This window comes from Myxocyprinus asiaticus, chromosome 44 (genome assembly GCF_019703515.2).
Source record: "Myxocyprinus asiaticus isolate MX2 ecotype Aquarium Trade chromosome 44, UBuf_Myxa_2, whole genome shotgun sequence".
Classification (NCBI taxonomy): Eukaryota; Metazoa; Chordata; class Actinopteri; order Cypriniformes; family Catostomidae; genus Myxocyprinus; species Myxocyprinus asiaticus.
In genome coordinates, this window is record NC_059387.1 from 10,679,273 (window position 1) to 10,706,588 (window position 27,316).

The following is a 27,316-nucleotide window of genomic DNA, read 5'->3' on the forward strand; positions in this document are numbered from 1 at the left end:
AATCATTAGAAATGAGCCAGATAAGGGTCTATACACCTTTGCAAAACAAGCTTGCTTCACGTCCACTCCTCACAGCCTCCTTTATAACAAGACAGGTATACCTTCACTCTTTTTTCTTCTCCTGCAATGATAGGTATATTTTGGCAGATTATTATTTTTTTTTTTTACCATGAAATCACTGGCTTCAGTGGGTGGACAGGGGATATAATCTCACTAAAACGGTAGGCTAATTAGTTGACCATAGCAAGATTTCAGTTGCTGCAGATTTGGTTTTATTAATTATTTTATATATACATACATATATATATATATATATATTTTTTTTTTTTTTTTTTTTTACATTTCTTCTACGTTATAGACGATCACCTTTCGACAGTGTCATGGCAGCTTTAGCTATCATTGTCCTTAATGCCATTTAGCATAGTCAAGCAGAATTCCATGAAATTCTCATTGCGTGGCAAGCTCAGCGCTTGTGTCAAAAGGTCACAAGGAAGGGACTGGTTTTAATGCAAGAACATGACTGTTTTCAGCAATAAAGCCAAATAAAACCATGTTTTGCATGAGCTAAAGTGACCTCATGTAGACGTTCTACTACTTTCAAGTCTATGGATTCTTTATTTTTCTTTTCATGTGGTTTTAATAATTGCTTGACCAAGTTTAAATGTCTTCTGCAGCACTATTATTCTAATGTTTTTCTTTTCAGATTCATGTACTTACTTCAGCAGTCATGTGTCGGCCTTTGGCAGTGCTTGCGGTTTCTGTTTTCCGTGACTGTACATATTTTTCTATGAATGTTTTGCTGTACACTCATGTATAAATGTCTTCTCGCCTCCACTACTGTGACATCCATTTTCACACTATTGCACACACACAAATGTACATTTATTTATATATAGGTTCGTATTTTCATGCCAATGACAATTGTTTTGCCAAGGACAGATCTCATACTTCTTCAATTTCTCGGCAACACTGTCTTATAGCAGAGAAGAAGTATGTCTTTGATGAGCTGATGCAACTGCTTGGTAACTCTTCCACCAGTTAAGTAGGTGGTTGCTCTGAGTTTGAAGCTCTGGGGTCTAGAACCTCTTGTGGATCCTTCTCTGTGCCCCCTGTCCACAGGGATGTACTGCTTGCAGCATCAAGGCCTCTTGCAGGAGTCTGGGGTAACCTTGAGAATGCCAGAGCTAACACAGGGATCTGTTTGTCATACTGTTTCTTCAAATGTGTTGATGAAATCAAATGGAACTTCTAATGTTTTTTTATGAGGCTTTCATTGGAATTTGGAGCCAATGTTCTCACACCAGTTTATGTCTAATGTTTGTATCTAACCCATCCGAAGCTGTAAATGTCTTCAAAGTTCTCATCTCAAGTGAGATCGCTGGTCTTCCTCAAGTTTTGTAAGCAGAGGCTTGCAAATATTTGTCTCTTAGCCCTAAATCAACTGAATGTTTGTATTCGTTGTTTAGTGTGCTTGTTAAATGATTGAATGATTTAATGAAGTTTAGCACAGCAGAGTGTTAATCACAGAAACATTAATATATCTGCTGGTCAGATAAGTTCTAATTAGAGTTCAGGTTCTGCCTGAAGATTCATTCTGTTCAGTTACCATTCATCCCTGTGTTTTCAAGAGGCCTGATGCCAATATTTCTCTACAAAATGTGTGACAAAACTTCAGTAATGTACACTGCTAATTACTAAATTGTCATTTTGTTGACACTTGAATCCAAAATGACTTACATTTTGTACAGTACCTGTTTTCCTGGAGTAACCTAAGTGTGGGGGTGTAGGAAACAGATTTCGCTTGAAGTCCACTACCATCTCCACTGTTTTGAGCGTGTTCAGCTCAAGATTGTTGTGACCGCACCAAACAGCCAGCTGATCAGCCTCCCATCTGTATGCAGACTTGTCACTGTCGCGGAAGAGGCCGATGACCGTGGTGTCATCTGCAAACTTCAGGAGCTTGACAGTGGGGTCTTTTGCAGTGCAGTCATTCGTGTACAGGGAGAAGAGCAGTGGAGAGAGAACGCATCCCTGATGAGCACCAGTGCTAATAGCAAGGGTCCTTGATGTGAGTTTCCCCAGTTTCACTAGCTGCTGCCTATCTGTCAGAAAGCTGGTGATCCATCGACAGACTGGGGTGGGCACGGAGAGCTGGGTCAGTTTGGTTGAGACAAGATCAGGCATGATGGTATTGAAGGCTGAACTGAAGTCCACAAATAGGATCCTTGCATAAGTCCCAGGTCTGTCGAGGTGTTGCTGCATATAATGCAGTCCCATATTGACAGCATCATCCACAGGCTTGTTTGCTCGGTAAGCAAACTGAAAAGGGTCCAGCAGGGGTCCAGGGATGTCCTTCAGGTATGCAAAAACCAGTCTCAAATGACTTCATGACCACAGAAGTGAGATCGACAGGTTTATAGTCAATAAGTCCTGTGAATTATTTTTTTTTTTGGGCGGGGGACCGGAATGATGGTGGAACATTTGAAGCAGCAGGGAACTTCACACTGCTCCAGTGATTTATTGAAGATCTGTGTGAAGATAGGGGCCAGTTGGTCAGCACAGACTTTGACAGGCAAGTGAAACACCGCCTGGACCTGAAGATTTCCAAGTCTTTTGTTTCCGAAAGACCTGGCACACATCCTCCTCACAGATCATAAGTGCAGATTGAGTAGCAGGAGGGGGGAGGAGAGGGGTTCCAGGAGGTGTTTTCTTGTAAACCGTGGTTTATCGTTATTGAATGATGTCCTAGTAGGGATGCACATATCCTCACAGAAACTGATATATGATGTCTCAATATCTGTGAGCTCATCCAGGTCTGTGGCTGCAGCCTCAAAAACACTCGCTTCCCTCATGTGCGTCTTTTGGATCGCTTGTAGACCACCACTGCGCCTCCAACTAAGATGTCTAATAAAAAGTCTGAATAATCAAACACCGTAAAAAAATTATCAGGTATGCTCTGCTGAATATTCAGCAGTTAATCCCTGGTGAAATTGATCGAGGAAAAGTGACAAAAAATATGACAAAAAAAGTAACAAAAACGTTAGAGAGCTTCACACTGAAGCAGCCATATGCGGCACCATCTTGAGATACATTAACTTATTAACTTAAAAATATGAAATTCAACACATGCAACATGAATTTCAATTTGTTTGTAAATTGCACATGATGGTATATAAAGAAATTAAGTTATACTTCAAAGTTATAATTTTAGTTATATTGAACATATAGTGCACATATTGTGTTTGTGACAATTACCTAAACAGCCATCTAATGATATACGGAGAAAAAATAGGATTTCATAGCGAAATGAATACTTGTTCCACTGCAAAACTTAATACCTTTCTAAAGTTTGCCTTGACAGCGATTTAGTGTTGTTGTTAATGATGTTGCATTTTTCAGCCTGAACTGCTTTCATTGGTTTTGATAAGCCCAAATATCTGTATTGGTCATCTCCATTCACATTTACTATACATTTTTCAAGGTAAACTTCATAGCCTATCTTTAACATAAGACCTGTGTTGAAGTGTTAATTGTTATCACCCGTGAAAGCACCCAGTTTCAAACTCTGCACTCCTGACCCGACAATGCAAACCATTAAACCCTAATTTATTTCTATTAAAGTAAATTTGCCTCTGGCTGATGCTGAAACAAAATATGAGTTTTATTTTTCCAAGGAGATATATATATATATATATATATATATATATATATATATATATATATATATTATATTATTATTATTATTATTATTTTTAATTGTTTTGCACTCAGAGGGAAACTTTGCAGAAATCCAGAAGTTCCAGTTTGCACTAAAATCCCTCATTTTAATTGTAAACACATGGTCTTCTTTGACTCAAAAATCTCCCTTTACACTCTGTTTGCTTTGCATAGAGTTTAAGGGCATTTGTTTATCTGTTGTTTATGTTTCCTCCTATAATGCCTGCAGTTATTAAACCATTTATTCAAACAAAAATGTAGGCTAATTGTTACATTTACGTGCACAGTAATGCAGTTACACAGTAAATAAATGTTTATGTTGGACACTGTGGGAACATCTAAGTATGTGTGCAAAACTGATTCATGCTCCAAATGCAATGTTACCTCTGCGACCCTCAAGATTTAAAGGGAAAGTTCCATATAAAGCCATACAACAGCTTTATGAGGAACATAACAAAGTTTAAGGGATTTTTTATTGAAAATCTTGTCCCCTGATGTGACACAAGAGCAGTTTTAAATGGGGTTGTGACGTGTTTTTTTTTTTTTTTTTTTTTTTTAAATGTTGTTTGAGGTTCACTTATAATATTAGTAAAGTTTTTTTGCACCAATAAATAAATAAATAAATAAATAAATAAAAAATAGTCATATATTTGTAAAACATGATAATTTTCCACCCTAAATTCTGACTCTCTGTCAGAAACGACTTTTGTTTTGTTAATTTAAAAGTGTCCATATATATAAATATTTCGGTCTGTTCCATCAGAAGACTTGAAATAAGTCATATGAACTACTTCAGTGGTACTAGTATAATGCTTTTGTTTCCTTTTTGGAGTTTGGTATCATTTTGTGTCTTGTTTTGTGTTTCCTAGAGAAAGAAAATACAGGGTAGGACCAATATGGGGATGAGTAATTGATGTCAAAATATTATATTCCACTAAGCATTTTTTTGATTACCTATCCATTCCTGACCCTTGCTTCAAAGAGTATCTGCACCTGTCTGTTGATTGTTCATGATGGGTAGAATACAGATCAGACTTCCTGTCTCATTGCATTTGCACTGACAGCTGTCATAGAGCCAGAATGACATACTGAATACATTTATTATGGAATTGGTGATGTTTTGTTTACTAAAATATCTCAGAAAGTCATTAACTGATTACATAGAAACCACATGTTTCTTAGTGCCAGTTTGTCTTACCGATTACTAAGGCACAGTTCAAAAACAAACACTGACACAGTTTTGACTTGGCTTTTTCCTGCAAAGCCTTGACATACACTTTCTGTCATGCCTTCTCTCTCTCTCTCACAGGTAACTACCAGCTGTCCCCCACTGTGAACATGCCCCAGGATGACACCGTCATCATTGAAGATGATAGGCCACCTGTTCTCCCGGTCCGCTTGTCCGACCAATCTTCATCTAGCTCTCACGATGACATGGGATTTGTGACAGAAATGCCAGAATCGTGGCCCAGAGATGTCCATATTCAGGACGAAAGGTGAGATTGTGTCACTGACATCCGAATTAGCATTAAAAATCGTGGCTTTTTGGTTGAATACACTGTATTCATTTGATAAATTTAAGTACATTTTGATTTTTTTTTTACATAAGGCATCAGTTCTTAACAAGTTTGAATAAGGCGTTAACAACCTCATTATTCAGAATGATTACAGTCCTTTTGCCTATGAAAACATGTATAACATTCATCTAAAATCAGACATTCTGACGAGTGGTCAACCAATATGGGGTTTTGAATGGCTGATGCCAGTTTCAAGAAAAGCAGGCTGACCAGTGGCCAATATAATACTTATTTGCAAATATATATGCAATTTAATGAAAACAAATTATATCTGATATTTCTGAATAATGACGGCATATCCAGGGATAATTATGATGATATTAGACCGGTCATTTGGGTATTACTAGTTGAGTCATCTTTCCTAGTTTTCATATCACTCTGTGATCTCTACAAGTAAAGAATAAAATAATTGTAGTATAAATCAATATTTCATGTTCAGTTATTTATGTATTTGGTAAGAAGTCTTGTAATAAGTGGGATAATGAGCAGTTAAATAGTCTTTTTCAATATTGAAACACCAACAGAATTTTAATGCAAACCTTAGGTGGAATTCAGCTGTTTCTGGATACTCTGCGGTCTCTTTCTTCTCACATAATAAGTTAATTTCAACTCAAATATATATTCCATGCACATTTATTTATTTGGCTGGTAGACATGTAATAAGCAGGATAATAAACAGTTAGCAGGTCTTTATTGCAAAATAAACCTCATCAGGGTGATACCCTTCAAGACCTAATCACCCTGTTTATTTTGCAATAACAACCTTACATTTTCCATATATGTTCATTTAAAAAAATAATTGATTAATCACTAATTCTCATTCACATTTTCTAATGCATTTAATTACTTGAACATTGTATTAAATTTGGGTAATTTGCATGTGTTAAGTATGAGTGTGTATGCATTTTAAAATCTCATCTCTCCTATGGGGTGTATGACCACATCAGTTTTTACGTCACTGTATGTCTTTTCCTTAAAATGGATATACACCTGATAATGTGAGGGGTGTGTTGTGTATGTCCACCTGGACATCAGTCAGAGAAAACACATCACTACAAACTTTTACATTGACTTTTATGACTTGTTATATGACAGCTAGTCACAAATGATACCCCTTTTTTAGTACCAACTTCAAACGGCCCCTGTCTAACTGCACCCAATTCATCAACCCTATGAAACTATACAAAACAAAAGCAAAACCAAATGTTTCAATAATAGTGTATCCTTCAAACTCACAAAGCGAGTAATGAGTTATATTTGTATGCATTTTTAAAATGTTGTAGTCTTCACCATTTAATGATTCATGGAGCGTATTGATTGTCCTAGGCTAATGTTTTGTGATATCTAGTCTGTCATAAAGATCAAATCACAGCCCATTATGTTTGCATACAGTGGTGAAATTTGAGAGCTGATAAATAAATCAGAGTGGTAATGGTGTTTTCTGTAACGTCCTGCTGTGATGATGACAGCTGTCAAACCCCAGCAGGAAAAACAAGCCGCATTCTCCAGGTTCCATGTTTTGACTTAAGTTGAATGTTTGGGGCCTAAAAGTGGCGTGGAGACATAATGTGGAGCTGTTCCTTTCTAGTGTGTGTGTGTGTGTGTGTGTTTAATCATTTATATCATCTGTTTAGCAGGAAGTGTCTTGGAGGGGTGTAATACTCAGTGCAGCTCTTTTAGCGCTAAAACAGCACAAGTTCCATGTAAACAAACAAGCCACTGTGAACAAGCTTGTCACATAGCGCTTAGTTTGCCACAACAACCTCAACATTTTCAGTGAACAAATAACTTAAATTTGAAGTTTGTTTCAACCTAAACCTATCCTATGTCTTCAGAAGACTTGAAATATGACACACACGTCACATGGACTACATTCATGATAATTTGTCTTCTTTTTTTAAGCTTTAATGTGAGTCACTTTCAACTGCCATTGTTCTGAGAAGGATATATATATATATATATATATATATATATATTATTTTTTTACCCCCACTTTTGTGTTCCACATAAGAAAGTCATGCAGGTTTAGAATGAAATGAGGGTGAATATAACATAATTTTCATTTATGGGTGAACTATTCCTTTAAAGTTAGATTGTGCTATAAATATCATGAGCTAAGTTAGGTATATTGAAGTGTATTGAACCCCTTTTAATATGTATTAAAAATGGGTAAATTGTTTTTTAGAGTAAAACTGTCAGAGTTTGACTCTCTTGACTGAAAATAATGCATTATGTACTTTAGGCTTTGCTAACGTAAATCATCTTTCATCTTTTTCCCCTTATAATTGGAATGTTTATTTTTGGCAAACATGTTGCCATCTCTTCATAATTATCAAAACTGTTAAAAAATGTCAACTTATGTCCCTTGCAAAAGTAAACCATGTGAAAGTTTACAGTTTCCACCAAAACATTATAGTTGCTAGTTATTGTTACTACTGTAAACCAGTATTGTAGTTATATGTGTAATAAAGTGTAAGCACTTGGAATTATTTATTTATTATTTTGTTGACAGCGGCTAATACCACGTTTCCACCATTATATTGCAGTAATAATAACTGTAATATTTATAGAATTGTAGGATACTATGTAAAATATTTGTTGATGTCTGTTTTCAAAAGAAATAAGTGTTACTACAATGTAAGGGTTCCGGTCACTTTATTTATTATCCATACAGATGCCAAGCTTCATTCTTCCGGTATGTGTGAGTATTTTGTTGGCCACTGTGGGAATCCCTTTGCCGTTTGGTATATTTAGCCCTGGTTATAGTAGTTCATTGTAATAGCAAGGCTGTACTATGAGAACGTGAATGTCTCTGTGCGTGTGTGTTCATACTCATTAGGCTTAAAAAAACTGCTAAAGCAAGTGACTTGAGCAATACATTTATGTCCACTTTCAATCTCTTCCTTGAAACTTTCTCTCTGTACACTTTCCCACAACCCCCCCATCTCTCTCTCTCTCTCTCTCTCTCTCTCTCTCTATCTATCTATCTATCTATATATATATATATATATATATATATATATATATATATATATATATATATAGATATATATATATATATGAGTTATTTGTGTAAAGTAAGTGTTTCCAATTGTCTCATGTTTACTGCAGTGAGTGAGGAAGTGCAGCTCGTCCTCCATGACTCCATCAGTGCAGTGTGAACACAGTCTGTCCTCTCTGGGTCTCCAGTTCTACCTGTGTCGGCCCGTCTCTATGGACAGACTGTGCTCACTCAGACGATTGTTTGACAGTATCTATCTTTGTCGATAGACTTTAATTTAGGTTCTACTGGTTGTTTAGATCAGTGTTACTATCAGAAATAATTAATAATGGGGTTTCCGGGGACGCCATGCGAGAAGCAGATGTGTGAGACACAAGCTCTGCAAACTTTGCTCGTTTTTTAATTATTTTCATGTTATAATCTGGTTAGATTCGAAACACCCAATTACATACTTGCTCTTTGAGGTAAACATGGCAAAGAAGTCAAAATCCTCAGACTCTGGAGACATTAAAAGACACTTACGTGTTCAAGCTGAGGCCTCTGACGGGACTGCAGACCAGAGACACGATTTGGATGGCATGTCGGGAGAAGATATTCAGCGTCAGTTGTCCAACATGTCGGTGATGCTTATGAAGGTTCTTGCTGACTTGGAAAATCTCGCTGTAATACGTCGATCGATTACGGCGATGGAAACAAAATTCTCTGAGTTGTTTACAAGAGTGACAGAAGTTGAAAAACGAATCGACTATCTTGAGTCATCGGAAAGGGAATTAACCGCTAACCCGCCCGCGTCCAAAACAGATTTAGAATTAATTTTGGAAAAACTGGAATATTTTGAAAATATGAGCCGAAGGAATAACATACGAATTGTTGGAATTCCTGAGCATGAAGAGGGCAGAGAGCAAAGGGAAGCTTTCTTGGAAGAATCACAATATTTTCTTGTTCCCGGACTTTGCGAACTCGACAAGAGAGAAACGTGATTGGTTCAAGGAATGCAAGAAACTCTTACATCAGAAAAAGATCTCGTTTGCTCTGATGTTTCCGGCCAAACTGAGAATAGAAACGAAGAATGGTCGCAAAGTATTTATTTGTCCAAAACTGGCACTCTCCTTCATAAATACATTGGAGTGAGTAAGCCGTTTGATGTTCCTTATATTAGTGGACTGACTCACGGTTCAGGGACTGTATTATCTGAGGAAGCTGGGTGGCATTTTTGTTTCTTTTTGCGCTGGCTCTGCCTAGCGGCTGGAGTTTGTTTTGTGGCATGACTCCAAGAAACTTTTGCATTGACTGAAGATCTTTTCTACACTGAAGTTTCCGGCCAGATTGAGAGTGGACACTATGGATGAACACAAAATATCTACATGCTCACATAAAGGATGTCTTTTATAAAGTTGATGGGCTGAGTAAGTTATGGTGTATTTTTTTTTTTTTTTTTTTTTTTTTTGCAGCCTCCCAGTTAGTTTGGCTCTTGATCATCCGAGTAACCGGGATGCCGGTTTTGTTTTTCGTGCTGGCTCCGCCTAACGGCTGGAGCTTGTTCTGTTGAATATCGGATGACACTATGATCAAGGACTCAGTCCTTGATCATAGTGAAGCAAAAGTGTGCAAGCCCCCTAAAGCAACATTGACGCTTCACAGGATGTGTAAAAATCTTGGTCTTGTGGATATTTGGTGACTTTTGAACCCATCTGGTAGGGACTATACATTTTTTTCATCAGTCCATAAGATTTATTCTAGAATAGATTTAAGTCCATCATTTCATTTGTTGCAGATTGCTCAATTGGAAACATCTTAGTCTCAGATCACGCCCTGGTGAGTTTGGAGATGTTGCCATATACAGAGAAAAAGAAATCATATAGTTGCCGCTTTAATGTGTCCCTGTTACAAAATCCTGAATTCCAACAAATGTTAAAGACTGAAATCATAGTTTATATGGAGACCAACTGGTCCTCAGTATCCTCTGTGGGCATGGCTTGGGAGGCTGTTCTTAGGGGTCGGATCATACAGTATGCCTCATTCACCAAAAAATCCAAAGCACGAGAACTCATGGAGTTGGAAGAGAATATTAAAAGTGCAGAGGCAGAGCTGAAGCGCAGAATGTCGTCTGATGGCCTCAGAGAATTGACTAGATTGAAATACAGATATAATGCTATTTTGTCGCGGAAAGTGGAGTTTTGGTTATTCAGGGCAAGACAGTCATACTTTGAGTCGGGGGACAAAGCAGGGAAGCTTTTGGCTAGATATATAAAGCAGAGAGAGTTTTTTCTACGATTCCCTCAGTGAAATCTGCTGGTGGTGAATATTTAGCTTGGCCACTGATATTAATAATGCTTTTAAAGAATTCTATATCGATCTTTATAGTTCCACGTCTTCGTCTACTGATGAAGATATTAGAAACTTTGTGGAACCATTAAAACTTCCTAAACTGACGACTGAGCAAAGAAATTGTCTTGATTCTGAGATAACCTTGGAGGAGCATGACGAGGTAATTAAGGCTTTACCAACTGGCAAGGCTCCGGGGCCAGATGGTTTTGCTGCTGAATTTTTTAGATCTTATGCTACAGAACTGGCTCCACTTTTGTTAGAAGTTTATACTGAATCATTAAAGAATGGAAAGCTTCCTCCATCCATGACACAAGCCCGGATCAGTCTGATTCTTAAAAAGGACAAAGATCCAAGCGAGTGTAAAAGTTACCGTCCAATATCCCTGATCCAGTTAGATGTAAAAATGTTGTCAAACATTTTGGCTAATCGATTAAGTAAAGTTATGACTTCACTTATACATATAGATCAGGTGGGGTTTATTCGGGGCCGTAGCTCTTCTGATAACATCAGGCTTCTCATCAATATCATGTGGTCAGTAGGGAATGATCAATCTCCAATCGCTGCCATCTCACTTGACGCCGAAAAGGCGTTTGACATGGTAGAATGGGATAATCTTTTTAAGGTTTTGGAAATATACGGGTTTGGGAGTGCGTTTATTGGATGGATTAAATTACTTTATAGACACCCAGTAGCGGTGGTACAAACAAATGGACTAATTTCAGATTATTTTACTTTGGATAGGGGCACCCGGCAGGGTTGCCCTCTTTCCCCATTATTGTTCTGTCTTGCCCTGGAACCATTAGCAACCGCAATAAGAAAGGAGGATGATTTTCCAGGGGTGGTGGCGGGAGGTATGGCGCATAAACTCTTGCTTTATGCAGATGATATTCTATTATTTGTCTCTGACCCCAGTAGATCTATGCCTTGCCTCCACAGAATTATTAATTCCTTTTCTAAGTTTTCAGGATATAGAGTCAATTGGTCTAAATCCAAAGCTTTGGCTCTGACAGCGTACTGCCCAGTAACGGCTTTCCAGCTGGGTGCTTTCCAGTGGCCCAAACAGGGCATTAAGTATTTGGGTATTTTATTTCCAGCAAATTTGTGTGATTTAGTTAGAGTTAATTGTGACCCCTTAATCAAACGGTTTTCGAGCGATGTGGACAGGTGGGCTTCATTACATTTATCTATGATTGGGAAGGTTAATGTTATTAAAATGAATTGTATTCCAAAATTCAATTATTTACTGCAATCTGTCCCTGTAGATGTCCCCCTCTCTTATTTCAAGCAATTTGATAGCATAGCAAAGTCTTTCATTTGGAATGGTACAACTACAAACTAAACAGTGACATGATTAGATATGGTAACCAAAATAAGCCTATAACACATGAGAGGAAGGTGTGTGTGTGTGTGTGTGTGTGTGTGTGTGTGTGTGTGTAAGGAGTTACATGCACAAAATGGCAGACGTGACTCTCGTGGAGAGTATGTCACGTGAGATTTCCAGCCAGAGAATATGGCCGCGAATGTGGGCGGAGAGAAGCCGGTTAATGGCGTCTGCCCATTTACCGCATGTCTCCGCTTATACGATAACTTAGGGACAAAGCTGAGCTTTATCACAAAGTAATCTACTAGTCAAAAGTATGTGATATAATGTTTGTGAGGGGTGTGTGTGGTTAGTACGAGAGAGAGAGAGAGAGATAAAGTCGTGGCACCAAAGCCGGTTTTGCGATCGTGGGAGAGAAAGCAGCTGTTAGTTTATCACTCAGAGATGTGGTGGACAGCTCGTAAACTGTCCTGCGGTCTTTGGTTCTTTAATGGATAAACTCAGTGTGCCGGTCTCACCCGCGATGGCGGAAATACACAACAGTCCAATGTGGTTATACTACAACACAGCAGATTTAATTCGTGATAACAGTACATTACAGTAATACCTTGAGTATTATTAGCAGCAATGAGTGGACTCGGCGGTCCGTAAACTGTACAAGCAATAACCTTGATACACAAGAATAACACACTGTAATATTCTGTCTCTGCCCAGACGTAAACCTCTTACTTGAATCGCATGAGGACTCAGGTAGAATGTGTGTTCATCTGTCGTTTGACTCCGACTCGTTTCCTTGAGGCGGGAGGCCGTTTCTTCACTCTGTCGGTGGGCGGTATGGCTGCTGATTCTCGGCGGGCTGGCGGAGAAATCAGCGACATCGACTTGGTTGAAGAGGGGAGAGAAATCTACTTTCTTCACTTCTGCAGGTAAACAGATGAAGATTGCTTGGCAGTCTCCTTCGGATCCGTTAGAGTGTTTTGGTGGAACACAGAGTAATCTCAACTCGTCCAGCGAGATGGAGATTGTATGGCCACAGTTTCAATTCGGACGTTACTTCCTTGTGCCACGAGGCTACACCTGAGAGCAGCAATGAGCTGCATCTACACACGGCAAGCAAAGTTGCTTGAATCAATGCCCAGATGGAGAGGTATTTCTACTCCCGATGACATCATGGTTGAGGGGCGTTCTGTCGTGTGCCTCATCCAATAGGAGTTGGGAGTTTGATCCATTAGTGAGCAAGGCTTCATGTAATTTGTAGTCTGTTTTGGACTCCCTTTGTTTGATTTTGGTGTGGTTTTTATCAGTAAGATTTATGACTTTGTGTTTGGGCCTCAGTCAGGTTTTACGACTGTGTTAGGCCTGCCGTTTTCTTCTATCTGAATACATGAGGCCCAACATTAATATTGATCAAATATGGTGCCAATTTATAATCAGTCTTAATTCTCTGGAAGTAGCTTAATTTATGTACTTGTTTGACTTTGTGCTGCCAATCATGAAGGTATTCTTCCTGGGTTGTTCTTTCTGTCTGTTTCAGTTTTGCCAGTCTGAACAGGATGAATGAATTTAGTTGATATTGTCACGAATGGTTGCTGTTGAGGAGACAGGAGACATAGGATCTAAGTGCAGGCTTTAATGAAAATGTTGACAGTCAAAACAACAAACGGGAACTCAACACAACAACAAACAAGAACTGACAAGGGAATGCAAAAACTAGAGGGTATATATACAAACAAGAGCTAATGAGTGAATGGAAAACAGGTGAGAACAATCAGGAACAGATGGCAGTGATGAGGGCAGTGCATGATGGGAAACGTAGTCTGGGGGAAACACTTCAAAATAAGAGTACTAGGAAACATGAGGGAGACAGACTGTGACATAGCCCCCCCTTTAAGGGGTGACTCCTGGTGCCCCAAAGATGGCTGAGGAGGGCAGAGTGATACTGGTGAGGAAGGGGACCCGGAAGATGACCAGGTGGCCAGGGAGGAGACCCCAGGGTAAGGATTGGGTCCGGAGGTCTGGGTGGTGCTGCCTCAGGGTAGAGACTGGGTCAGGAGGTCTGGGAGGCGGCCTCAGGGCAGGGACTGGCTCAGGAGATCTGGGAGAGGACCTCAGGGCAGGGATAGAGTCGGGAGGCCTGGGAGGTGGGAGGCGGCCTCAGGGCAGGGAATGGCTCAGGAGATCTGGGAGAGGGCCTCAGGGCAGGGACAGGGTCATAAGGCCTGGGAGGTGGTCACATAGCGGGGACAGGGTTAGGAGGCCTGGGAGGTGGCCACAGGGCCAGACTGGGTCAGGAGGCCTGGGTGGCGGCCATAGAGCTGGGACTGGGTCAGGAGGAGATCTGGTAGCAGGAGGTGGCGGCTTAAGGGGTAGAGCCATAGAAGGTGGATTTGAGACACAGGTGGTGGAGACTGTGGTGGAATGGGAAGATCCGTAGAAGACACAGAGGGTGGAGCCAAGGAAGGGTCGACGGAGGCAGGTTGAGCCTGGAGAGGCACAGAGGGTGGAGCCATGGAAGACTCAGAGGACAGAGCCGTGGAAGACAGAGACGTGAGAGGCTCGAGGGGAGAAACCATGGAAGGCGGAGCCGTGGGAGGCTTGAGGGGTGAAGCCATGGAAGGCGGAGCCATGGGAGGCTCGAGGGGCGAAGCTGTGGAAGGCGGAGCAATGAGAGGCTCGAGGGTTGAAGCCGTGGAAGGATGAGCCATGGGAAGCTCAAGGATAAGAGTCCTGGATGACTGGGAAACGACCTCCGTGGTCGTGAGCACTGGCAGAGATTTGGGAATGACCTCCATGGTCGTAAACATGGGCAGAGACTTGGGAACAACCTCCATGGTCGTGAACACAGGTAGAGACTCGGGAACGACCTCCATGGTCGTGAGTACAGGCAGAGACATGGGAACAACCTCTGTGGTCATGAACATGGGCAGAGATTTGGGAACAACCTCCATGGTCGTGAACACAGGCAGAGACTCGGGAACGACCTCCATGGTCGTGAGTACAGGCAGAGACTTGGGAACGACCTCTGTGGTCATGAACATGGGCAGAGATTTGGGAACGACCTCTGTGGTCGTGAACATAGGCAGAGATTTGGGAACGACCTCTGTGGTCGTGAACATGGGCAGAGACTTGGGAACGACCTCTGTGGTCGTGAAAACTGGCAGAGACTTGGGAACGACCTCCGTGGTCATGAGTACAGGCAGAGACTTGGAAATTACCTCTGTGGTCGTGAACATTGGCAGAGACTTGGGAACAACCTCAGTGGTCGTGAACACCAACAGAGACTCAGGAACAACCTCCATGGTTGTGAGTACAGGCAGAAACTTGGGGACGACCTCTGTGGTCGTGAACATGGGCAGAGACTTGGGAACGACCTCTGTGGTCGTGAACATGGACAGAGACTTGGGAACGACCTCCGTGGTCATGAGTACAGGCAGAGACTTGGGAATGACCTCTGTGGTCGTGAACATGGGCAGAGACTTGGGAACACCCTCCATGGTCGTGAACACCGGCAGAGACTCAGGAACAACCTCCATGGTCGTGAGTACAGGCAGAGACTTGGGAACAATCTCTGTGGTCATGAACATGGGCAGAGATTTGGGAACAACCTCCATGGTCGTGAACACAGGCAGAGACTCGGGAACGACCTCCATGGCCGTGAGTACAGGCAGGGACTTGGGAACGACCTCTGTGGTCATGAACATGGGCAGAGATTTGGGAACGACCTCTGTGGTCGTGAACATAGGCAGAGATTTGGGAATGACCTCTGTGGTTGTGAACATGGGCAGAGACTTGGGAACGACCTCCGTGGTCGTGAAAACTGGCAGAGACTTGGGAACGACCTCCGTGGTCATGAGTACAGGCAGAGACTTGGAAATTACCTCTGTGGTCGTGAACATTGGCAGAGACTTGGGAACAACCTCAGTGGTCGTGAACACCAACAGAGACTCAGGAACAACCTCCATGGTTGTGAGTACAGGCAGAAACTTGGGGACGACCTCTGTGGTCGTGAACATGGGCAGAGACTTGGGAACGACCTCTGTGGTCGTGAACATGGGCAGAGACTTGGGAACACCCTCCATGGTCGTGAACACCGGCAGAGACTCAGGAACAACCTCCATGGTCGTGAGTACAGGCAGAGACTTGGGAACAATCTCTGTGGTCATGAACATGGGCAGAGACATGGGAACAATCTCTGTGGTCATGAACATGGGCAGAGACATGGGAACAACCTCTGTGGTCGTGAACATGGGCAGAGACTCTGGAATGACCTCCGTGGTCGTGAACACTGACAGAGACTCGGGAACGACCTCCGTGGTTGTGAACATGGGCAGAGACTCGGGAACGACCTCCATGGTTGTGAATATGGGCAGTGACTTGGGAACGACCTCTGTGGTCGTGAACACGGGCAGAGACTCGGGAACGACCTCCATGGTTATGAATATGGGCAGAGACTTGGGAACGACCTCTGTGGTCGTGAACACAGGCAGAGACTTGGGAACGACCTCTGTGGTCGTGAACACGGGCAGAGACTTGGGAACGACCTCCGTGGTCGTGAATACTGGCAGAGACATGGGAATGACCTCCGTGGTCATGGGTACAGGCAGAGACTGGGGAAAAGGTGTCCCTTTCCCTCTCCTCCTTTTTCGGACAGCTAGGAGCATGGTTACAGGGACGGTCGAGGCTGGCAACGCTGGCTCTGGGACAGATGAGGCTGGCAACTCTGGCTCTGGGATGGACGAGGCTTCAAGCTCATTGGCCGTAGCTGGCGTGGGCATTGGCCATGGCAGGCTTGGGCGCTGGCTCATTAACCGTGGCCGTCATGGGCACTGGCTCGTTAACCATGGCCGGCATGGGCGCTGGCTCGTTAACCGTGGCCGGCATTGGCTCTGGGACGGACGAGGCTGGCAATGCTGGCTCTGGAATGGACGAGGCTTCAAGCTCATCGGCCGTGGCAGGCGTGGGCGTTGGCTTGTTAACCGTGGCAGGCATAGGTGCTGGCTCGTTGATTGTGGCAGGCAGAGGCTCTGGTATGGACGAGGCTGGCAAAGCTGGCTCTGGGACGGACGAGGCTGGCAACGCTGGCTCTGGGACGGACAAGGCTGGCAACGCTGGCTCTGGGACGGACGAGGCTTCAAGCTCGTTGGCCGTGGCAGGCATGGGCTTTGGCCGTGGAAGGCATGGTTGCTGGCTCGTTAACCGTGGCCGGCATTGGCTCTGGGATGGACGAGGCTGGCAATGCTGGCTGTGGGGACGAGGCTTCAAGCTCGTTGGCCATGGAAGTTGTGGGCATTGGCTCGTTAACCGTGGCAGGCATTGGTTCGTTAACCATGGCAGGCATAGGCGCTGGCTCGTTAACCGTGGCATGCAGTGGCTCTGGGACAGACGAGGCTGGCAAAGCTGGCTCTGGGATGGACAAGGCTGGCAACGCTGGCCCTGGGACAGATGAGGCTGGCAACGTTGGCTCTGGGACGGACGAGGCTTCAAGCTTGTTGCCCATGGCAGGCACGGGCGTTGGCTCGTTAACATGGCAGTCATAGGTGCTGGCTCATTAACCATGGCAGGCAGTGGTTATGGGAAGGACGAGGCTAGCAAAGCTGGCTCTGGGATGGACGAGGCTGGCAATGCTGTGACATGGCATGGAGCAGACTCAGACTTGGCTGTGACATGGCGTGGAGCAGACTCAGACTTGGTTGTGACATGGCGTGGAGCAGACTCAGACTTGGCTGTGACATGGCGTGGAGCAGACTCAGACTTGGCTGTGACATGGCGTGGAGCAGACTCAGACTTGACTGTGACATGGCGTGGACTCAGACTTGGCCGTGACATGGCGTGGAGCAGACTCAGGCGTGGAAGGCTTGGAAGCCGGGATCAGGGTAGGGAGAGGAGGATCATCTGAAGCTAGAGCTTCTAACGTTAACCTCACATATTCCTCCCACATGTAGTCTCCCGTCTCTGGCAATTCCCTCCACAGGTGAGCTGTTAGTCCGATCCAGTAAGTTGACTTGAGATGGGAGTCAGCAAATCCTGTGACGCTGGCAATGACGCTGAAACAAAGGGAGTATTCCTTTATGGGTAAATCCGCCTGGCTCAATTGGATAAATAAAGCCACTAGATCCATCTTGTATGGTCTGTTCTTCTGTCACGAATGGTTGCTGAGAGGAGACAGGAGATGTAGGATCTAAGTGCAGGCTTTAATAAAAATGATGACAGTCAAAACAACAAACGGGAAATCAACACAACAACAAATAAGAAATGACAAGGGAATGCAAAAACTAGAGGGTATATATACAAACAAGAGCTAATGAGTGAATGGAAAACAGGTGAGAACAATCAGGAACAGATGGCAGTGATGAGGGCAGTGCATGATGGGAAATGTAGTCTGGGGGAAACACTTTAAAATAAGAGTCCTAGGAAACATGAGGGAGACAGACTGTGACAGATATTTTTCCCACTAAATAGTGCATAGGGTCACTCTCTGGGTGTCCTGCCCTGTGTGTAAAGGCACAGTGATGATAGTTATCTAGAGGTGTGTCTGACAAATGGAACCAGAACTTAGCTGCTCTCTTCTGGATTTCAGTGAGGAGAGGGAACCCACCCAGTTCTGCTCTACAACCCAGACTTGGAGCATTTCTGTGAATTCCCAGGATGTTTTTGCAGATTTCTAGGTGGAAAATTTAAACAGGGCTTTTATCCCAGATATTTTTATACTATAATATGTCCTACAGGCTGACAAAGTCAGATCTTGTATTGCCAAATCAAATTGTCCTGAAGCAAAGATTGTAAGACCCAAAGAATTAAAGCAGTTAGCATGATGAAGGATTGTTCCCCCGATTGTAAAAATATATTTATTGTTCATAATGTTTTTTTTTTTTTTTTTTTTTTAAATCATGACTTTGGACTTCTCCATGTTAATTTGTAAGGCCCAGTCACTGCTGTCTGTTTCAAAAATCGAGAGGCTTTCAAGGCATTTGATTTCTCTGCCATCTAAGATCAGTCCAGGGCAAGGTGACTTTTGAAGGGTTGTGGCCAATTCATTTTTATAAATATTAAATAGTTGGGCTGAGGCTGCAGCCTTGATGAACTCCCTTGGTCTGATTGAAATAATTGGTTCTTTTGCCATTAATTTTTAAACAGCGTTTATTGTCTTTGTATGTCTTTCATGATATCATATGTCCTCCTTCCTCCTGTTCCACTCTGGATGAGTTTCAGGAAGAGTCTGTTATGCAAAACAGAATCGAAGGCCTTTTTAAAGTCAATGAAGCAGCCAAATATTTTGCCTTATTTTGTTCGCTGGACATATTTCTGTATAAGTGAGTGGAGTGTGCAAATATAATTAGTTGTTCTCTGTTTGGGCATGAGTCCAATTTGACATATATTTAGTGTCTTGTGTTCTTGAATGAAATTTACTAATCTGTCATTTATATTGCAACAGAATAGTTTCCCAGGGTTGCTGCTTACTGTAATGTCCCTGTAGTTATTTGGGTTGTACAGGTGCATCTCAATAAATTAGAATGTCGTGGAAAAGTTCATTTATTTCAGTAATTCAACTCAAATTGTGAAACTCGTGTATTAAATAAATTCAATGCACACAGACTGAAGTAGTTTAAGTCTTTGGTTCTTTTAACTGTGATGATTTTGGCTCACATTTAACAAAAACCCACCAATTCACTATCTCAAAAAATTAGAATACATCATAAGACCAATAAAAAAAACATTTTTAGTGAATTGTTGGCCTTCTGGAAAGTATGTTCATGTACTGTATATGTACTCAATACTTGGTAGGGGCTCCTTTTGCTTTAATTACTGCCTCAATTCGGCGTGGCATGGAGGTGATCAGTTTGTGGCACTGCTGAGGTGGTATGGAAGCCCAGGTTTCTTTGACAGTGGCCTTCAGCTCATCTGCATTTTTTGGTTTCTTGTTTCTCATTTTCCTCTTGACAATACCCCATAGATTCTCTATGGGGTTCAGGTCTGGTGAGTTTGCTGGCCAGTCAAGCACACCAACACCATGGTCATTTAACCAACTTTTGGTGCTTTTGGCAGTGTGGGCAGGTGCCAAATCCTGCTGGAAAATGAAATCAGCATCTTTCAGCAGAAGGAAGCATGAAGTGCTCCAAAATTTCTATGTAAACGAGTGCAGTGACTTTGGTTTTCAAAAAACACAATGGACCAACACCAGCAGATGACATTGCACCCCAAATCGTCACAGACTGTGGAAACTTAACACTGGACTTCAAGCAACTTGGGCTATGAGCTTCTCCACCCTTCCTCCAGACTCTAGGACCTTGGTTTCCAAATGAAATACAAAACTTGCTCTCATCTGAAAAGAGGACTTTGGACCACTGGGCAACAGTCTAGTTCTTCTACTCCTTAGCCCAGGTAAGACGCCTCTGACGTTGTCTGTGGTTCAGGAGTGGCTTAACAAGAGGAATATGACAACTGTAGCCAAATTCCTTGACACGTCTGTGTGTGGTGGCTCTTGATGCCTTGACCCCAGCCTCAGTCCATTCCTTGTGAAGTTCACCCAAATTCTTGAATCGATTTTGCTTGACAATCCTCATAAGGCTGCAGTTCTCTCGGTTGGTTGTGCATCTTTTTCTTCCACACTTTTGGATACAGCACTCTGTGAACAGCCAGCTTCTTTGGCAATGAATGTTTGTGGCTTACCCTCCTTGTGAAGGGTGTCAATGATTGTCTTCTGGACAACTGTCAGATCAGCAGTCTTCCCCATGATTGTGTAGCCTAGTGAACCAAACTGAGAGACCATTTTGAAGGCTCAGGAAACCTTTGCAGGTGTTTTGAGTTGATTAGCTGATTGGCATGTCACCATATTCTAATTTTTTGAGATAGTGAATTGGTGGGTTTTTGTTAAATGTGAGCCAAAATCATCACAATTAAAAGAACCAAAGACTTAAACTACTTCAGTCTGTGTGCACTGAATTTATTTAATACACGAGTTTCACAATTTGAGTTGAATTACTGAAATAAATGAACTTTTCCACGACATTCTAATTTATTGAGATGCACCTGTACTTGTCCCGTTGTTTGAAAATTTGGGTGATTTGATTTTCCTTCCAATTCTCAGGAAAGTGTCCTGATTTTAATAAGAGATTAGATAATTTAAGAATAGCATCTTTCAGTTTGGGGCTGCTATGTTTCAGCATCTCATTATATATTCCATCCAAGCCACAAGAGTTTTTATTTTTAAGGGATTTCATGTTTTAAGTCAGTTCATTTATTTATATGAGGGTGTCCAAATGGTTTAATTTATCTTTGATTGTGTGTTCCAGATTATTTAGTTGGGAAGTCAAATGGTTTTGGCTGAGGTTTGGTTCATTTTGTGAACAGAGGTTTCAGAAATTTTCTGTCCAGAGTTTTGGGTTACAGATGGAAATGGACTTTTTTTTTTTTTTTTTTTTTTTATCTAAATTGTTCCATAAATCCCAAAAGGAATTTTCATTGACAGCCTGCTCAATCTTGTTGAGCTTTGCTGTCATATGTTCAGTTCTTTTCCTTCTTAGTAGTGACTTGTACGTTTTAAGGGTTTGATGATATGTGGTTTGTGTGTGCTGGTTTGTAGGGTCTCTGTGTTTTTCATTTGATAATGATTCTAATTCCTTTCTTGATGTTTGACAAACTTTGTCAAACCAATCGGCTGTAACAATTTATTTTTTACTCCTGTAATTTGTTCTTTTTCTCAGGGCTTTGCTGGCCACTGTATAAAACATTTTAGTTAACTGTTCTGTTGCCAAATTGATATTTTTCTTGTCTAGTCCAAATTTGGTGTAGAAAATGTGTCTATAATTTTCTGAACATGAGTGCTGCGGAGCTCAGTTTCATACTGTGCAGGACTGTCATTTTTCCATATAAATTTGATGGGGAGGGAATACAGTTTAATTTTCTGCTCAGAAGATGGCAGATTTGCTGACTTGTTTAGACTTATGACTATGTGACTGTGATCTGAGAAAGGAAGCTGTGGCATCACCATGAATTAGTTGATCTTATTGTGGTCTATATCTGTAATAGCGTATGTAACGGTTGACAGAGCACACAGACATTTATTGTTGAAGACTTTTCAGCCTTCCACAATAAGACTTTTCAGCCGTACATTCAACATAAGCACTTCTTTCCAGCACCCGCACTTCTGACACACAGACCCACACTGACAGCTTCACGCGTCTCTCTCTCCCGTCTGCGAGACCGGTGTGGCACGCAGGTGAAAGTCATTCGGCACTTATCTTCCTGGCCTCGCTCTGCCCAGTCGCCGCTCAGCTCCGTCCTGCTCACCACAGCGTAGTCCACTGTGCTGCCTCGAGGTGAGCAGTAAGTAAATCAAACCAGAGAGTCTTCCCTTGTCCTGCCGTTAACTATTTATAAACCCAAGCTTTTGCAGAGCTGCAGAATGTGTTTCCCATGTCTGTTTATCGTGTTGCCATAGCTCTGACGTGCTTTAGTAAAGAGTTGATTCTGCTATATACAGTTGAAGTCAGAAGTTTACATACACCTTAGCCAAATACATTTAAACTCTGTTTATCACAATTCCTAACATTTAATCATAAAAAAACATTCCCTGTCTTAGGTCAGTTAGGATAACTATTTTATTTTAAGAATGTGAAATGTCAGAATAATAGTAGAGAGAATGATTTATTTCAGCTTTTATTTCTTTCATAACATTTCCAGTGGGTCAGAAGTTTACATACACTTTGTTAGTATTTGGTAGCATTGCCTTTAAATTGTTTAACTTGGTTCAAATGTTTTGGGTAGCCTTCCACAAGCTTCTCACAATAAGTTGCTGGAATTTTAGCTCATTCCTCCAGAACTGGTGTAACTGAGTCAGGTTTGTAGGACTCCTTGCTCGCACACACTTTTTCAGTTCTGCCCACAAATTTTCTATCAGATTGAGGTCAGGGCTTTGTGATAACTCCAATACCTTGACTTTATTATCCTTAAGCCATTTTCCCACAAATTTGGAGGTATGCTTGGGGTCATTGTCCATTTGGAAGACCTATTTGCAACTGAACTTTAACTTCCTGGCTGATGTCTTGAGATGTTGCTTCAATATATCCACATAATTTTCCTTCCTTATGATGCCATCTATTTTGTGAAGTGCACCAGTCCCTCCTGCAGCAAAGCACCCCCACAACACGATGCTGTCACCCCCATGCTTCATGGTTGGGATGGTGTTCTTCAGCTTGCAAGCCTCACCCTGTTTACTCAAACATAACGATGGTCATTATGGCCAAAGAGTTCAATATTAGTTTCATCAGACCGGAAAACATTTCTCCAAAAAAGTAAGATCTTTGTCCCCATGTGCACTTGCAAACTGTAGCCTGATTTTTTTTTTTTTTATGGTGGTTTTGGAGCAGTGGCTTCTTCCTTGTTGAGCAGCCTTTCAGGTTGTATCGATATAGGACTTGTTTTACTGTGGATATAGATACTTGTCAACCTTTTTCCTCTAGCATATTCACAAGGTCCTTTGCTGTTGTTCTGGGATTGATTTGCACTTTTCGCACCAAACTACGTTCATCTCTAGGAGAATGTGTCTCCTTCCTGAGCAGTATGATGGCTGCGTGGTCCCATTGTGTTTATACTTGCATACTATTGTTTGTACAGGTGAACGTGGTACCTTCAGGCATTTGGAAATTGCTCCCAAGTATGAACCAGACTTGTGGAGGTCCACAATTTTATTTCTGAGGTCTAGGCTGATTTCTTTTGATTTCCCCATGATGTCAAGCTGAGTTTGAAGGTAGGCCTTAAAATACACCCACAGGTACTACTCCAATTGACTCCACTTAGCCAATCAGAAGCTAATTGGCTAATTGCCTTAAGGATTGACATCATCTGGAATTTTCTAAGCTGCTTCAATGCACAGTTAACTTAGTGAATGTAAACATCTGACCCACTGGAATTGTGATATAGTCAATTAAAAGTGAAACAGTCTGTCTGTAAACAATTGTTGGAAAACTTACTCATGTCATGCACAAAGTAGATGTCCTGAATGACTTGCCAAAACTATAGTTTGCTTATATGAAATCTGTGGAGTGGTTAAAAAAATGAGTTTTAATGACTTCAACCAAAGTGTATGTAAACTTCTGAATTCAACTGTATGTGTACTGTTAATATATTTATCTCCAGCTGAACTAATGTAGTCTGGTTCCTTTCCAGTCCTTGCATTCAGATCCCCCATTAACAGTACAGAGCCTAGAGACTGAAACTGAATGATATCTGACTGTAATGTTGGTAAGGTGTCCTCATTATAACTGGGGGACTCGTATGGGTTTTTTTCCCTTTTTTAACAGGCTGAATGTTGTGGAAAAGAGGTTCTTTAAACCAAACTATAATTCCTCCTGAATCTCCTCCATTTCTAACATGAGGGTTTTTGATTGAAGGTATAAATAACTCTCTGCAGTTTGAAAGAGTGTAGGTTTGAGACTCTAAATGACTCTATGTCTCAAGTACTATAATTATATCCAAACTATATTCAATATTTAAAAAAAAATCTGGGTTATTGCTTTTCTCTCCAAAAGATGAAGAGAACATCCCCTGAATGATGTAGCATGTTATTTTAAATGAAGACATTGAGAAATTTTCTATTTACCAGAAAGAAGAATATATGATTTTGCGACCCAGTATTGTTTTGAAATAGTGAATCGATTAAAACGCTTTAATATAATAATAATAATAATAATAATAATAATAAAGGAATGAAGAATATGCTTGACTAAACTCACATTGTATGCAATTAAACTAATAGATCGCCACATACAATTTTCAGCATGTTTTTTTTTTATCTGGCTGAGGTCACTGATGTCTGAACTACCTCTACCAGCCACAACAGCAGTGTAGCAGTCTGACTGTCTGCGGGGATGCTGTGTGACCCTTGCTAACAGGACATGTCCTCTGGGGGCTCCTGAGAGCTGCATCCTTGATGGATTTTGCAAATAGTCTCATGCCATCTCTATGAATGTGCAGGCAGTCATATATAAGTTCATGGGTGATATGCTGATGGTTTGCAATGTGCACATTTGACATTGGTGCACAAACACTATCTATCTCTGTATTAATTGCATTAATGATGTTTTGTGGAATGTCTCTGTGAGAGAGAAGGGTAGAGATGATGACCTTAGCAATGGGGTAGATCCTGGAAGCTGTTTTCACCACGTCAGTCAGAGCTTTAGCAACATCCACCCTTCTGGTGCTGAGGTCGTTTGTCCCGGTGTGCAGTATGATGTGAGAGGGCGCGCCCAATACACCCTCTCTCAACAGCTTCAGAGTGGAGCCAGTGGTGGAACACCAGAATTTCTTCACAGTCCTCCCTGGGAACAGCCGTCTCTGGTTGAGGTGGTTGCTGTTGGAGTCACAGACGATGACAATGTTGTCCTTTCTCCTCAATTCTCTGTTGGGTGGTGTTGTGGTAGGTGGATGGGTCTGCCTGCTGCTGCTGTCTTTCCTCTTGGGGTTCAGTGAAGCCTGAGGGGTTGTAGGGGTGAAGGTGCTGTGAGTTTGTGTGCTGACACAGTGCTGATGTTGTGCTGTGTTTGTGAAGTTTGCAGTGTTCTTGTGTAGCTGGTTTCTCATCTCCTCCAGCTGTCTCTCTAGATCATGGCTGTGCTGTTCTCTTCTCAACACCTCCTCTTTCACACTCCTCAACTCCTGCCGCAGTTCTTGGTTGGTCTCCTCCAGCTGTATGACAGCAGAGCAGAGCTGCTGAAGTAGTTGCATACTGGGGTGGCTGGCCTGGCTTTGGAGCTGGCATAGGCTGCTGGTGGTTTCATCTTTAAACAGGAAGTAATCCTGCTCCAGCTCAGCGATGCTGTCTTGCAGGGCCTTAATCTTGGGAGTGACAGGAATGTCAGTGTGTCTACATGTAAGAGGAGTGCTCAAGCAGAAGCCGGTGATGGTGGATGATGTAGCACTGGGCACACCTTCTGCAGTACTCTTCACCTGAGGATCTAACTTTAGCTTCTGAACCTCCATCTTAAAGTGTCTGAAATTCCTCTGAAATTCATTAAGGTTGGACTCTGGCCCCTGGACCATGACTGTACCATTGTGATAAAGGTTCACAGTCAGCTTTATATCTTTTTCACCTCCAGATTGAGTTGTCTTCCTTTGCTGATGCCCCCTTTTCTGCTACAGGTCATGGCAGAGCAGAGGGTGGTGTGCCAGGCTGATGGGTTTTCAGTAAAGAAGTGTAGGTTACAGCGGACTCTATTGTCTTCTGCTCCACTGTAGTCAGAGAGAAGCACCTCTGGATTCTCCCTTAAGACCATCTCTTTTATCTTCTTCTATTCTTTACTAGATTTAACTTTTGCTGGATAAATTATCTCCAGGTCCTCTTCATTTTTGAAAAATGCCTCAGCCTTAGGAGGGCCTGTGATCTCAATAACAGTTTTATCTGCCATGGAAGCTTGGCTAGCAGTTAGCTTGATGTGTTGATTATATTTGATATTTGTAGGATAGTCTTTTTAGACTTTTTAGAGGTCTTACCTTCTTAATATTATGCCTCTAGTGTTCTTAATGTTGTATCTAATTATTAAAACAATGTTTGAGTCTTACATAATCATAAACATAATCTCTGACAAAAAATGTATGTTATATCAGCAGCTCAACTCTCTTGCTGGCAGTTGCCAATGGAACTCTCTCTCTCTCTCTCTCTCTCTCTCTCTCTCTCTCTCTCTCACTCTCTCTCTCTCTCAAATCAGTTGACTTAAATTGCTGTGTTGCATATCATTTTGTTCATGTATGTCATATGTTTGTCATCATGGATTAAGGCTATAGCAATGCTGTCATTCACAAACAACACACAAACTCACAGAGACACACACAAACACTTGGCAGAAGTGTGCAGTGCAGCAGCACCTCAGGCTAGTCTGAATTATTTGTGTTTAAGAGGTCTTATAAGCACACTACTCTCTCCCAATGCCTCTCTCCTTCTTTCTCTTGGTTTATACACTGTCACGCAGATTCATGGCAGAACACACACACACACACACACATCTTGCTGATTAATCGGTGCCTATACATTTATACACACATACTGCATGTGCATCTGTTTGCTGTAGCACTTACACACCCACAAGAGGGCACTACCAGGAGAAAGAAAAAAAATACTAATAACATGTTTAGAAAAATACCACACACACAGGCTGTTTTGGAGTGGAAAACTAGCTTATGCAGTATTTACTGTATACCTGGGGCGGTTCCAGGGTCAGTGGACATCCGGGGCTTAAACCAGAGACATCCATGTATGCATCATTATACATGGGATAAACCTTCTCAGACATTGCTTGTGTGTGTGTGTGTGTGTGTGTGTGTGAGACAAACGATAATGTAAACAGACTTGTATGCATGCATCAGATAATCACGCTCGAT

At 42.0% G+C, this 27,316-nt stretch overlaps 1 protein-coding gene across 2 annotated transcripts in view; it reads left to right on the forward strand.

Annotated features, from left to right (window-relative positions):
- The window catches only part of pard3aa (par-3 family cell polarity regulator alpha, a), a 689,440-nt gene that overhangs the window by 413,792 nt on the left and 248,332 nt on the right, over window positions 1-27,316 (forward strand). For both annotated transcript variants that reach the window (XM_051687637.1, XM_051687638.1), the window contains exon 15: window positions 5,027-5,213. In XM_051687637.1, the coding sequence (XP_051543597.1) occupies window positions 5,027-5,213 (187 nt within the window). The remainder of the gene's footprint in view (window positions 1-5,026; window positions 5,214-27,316) is intronic.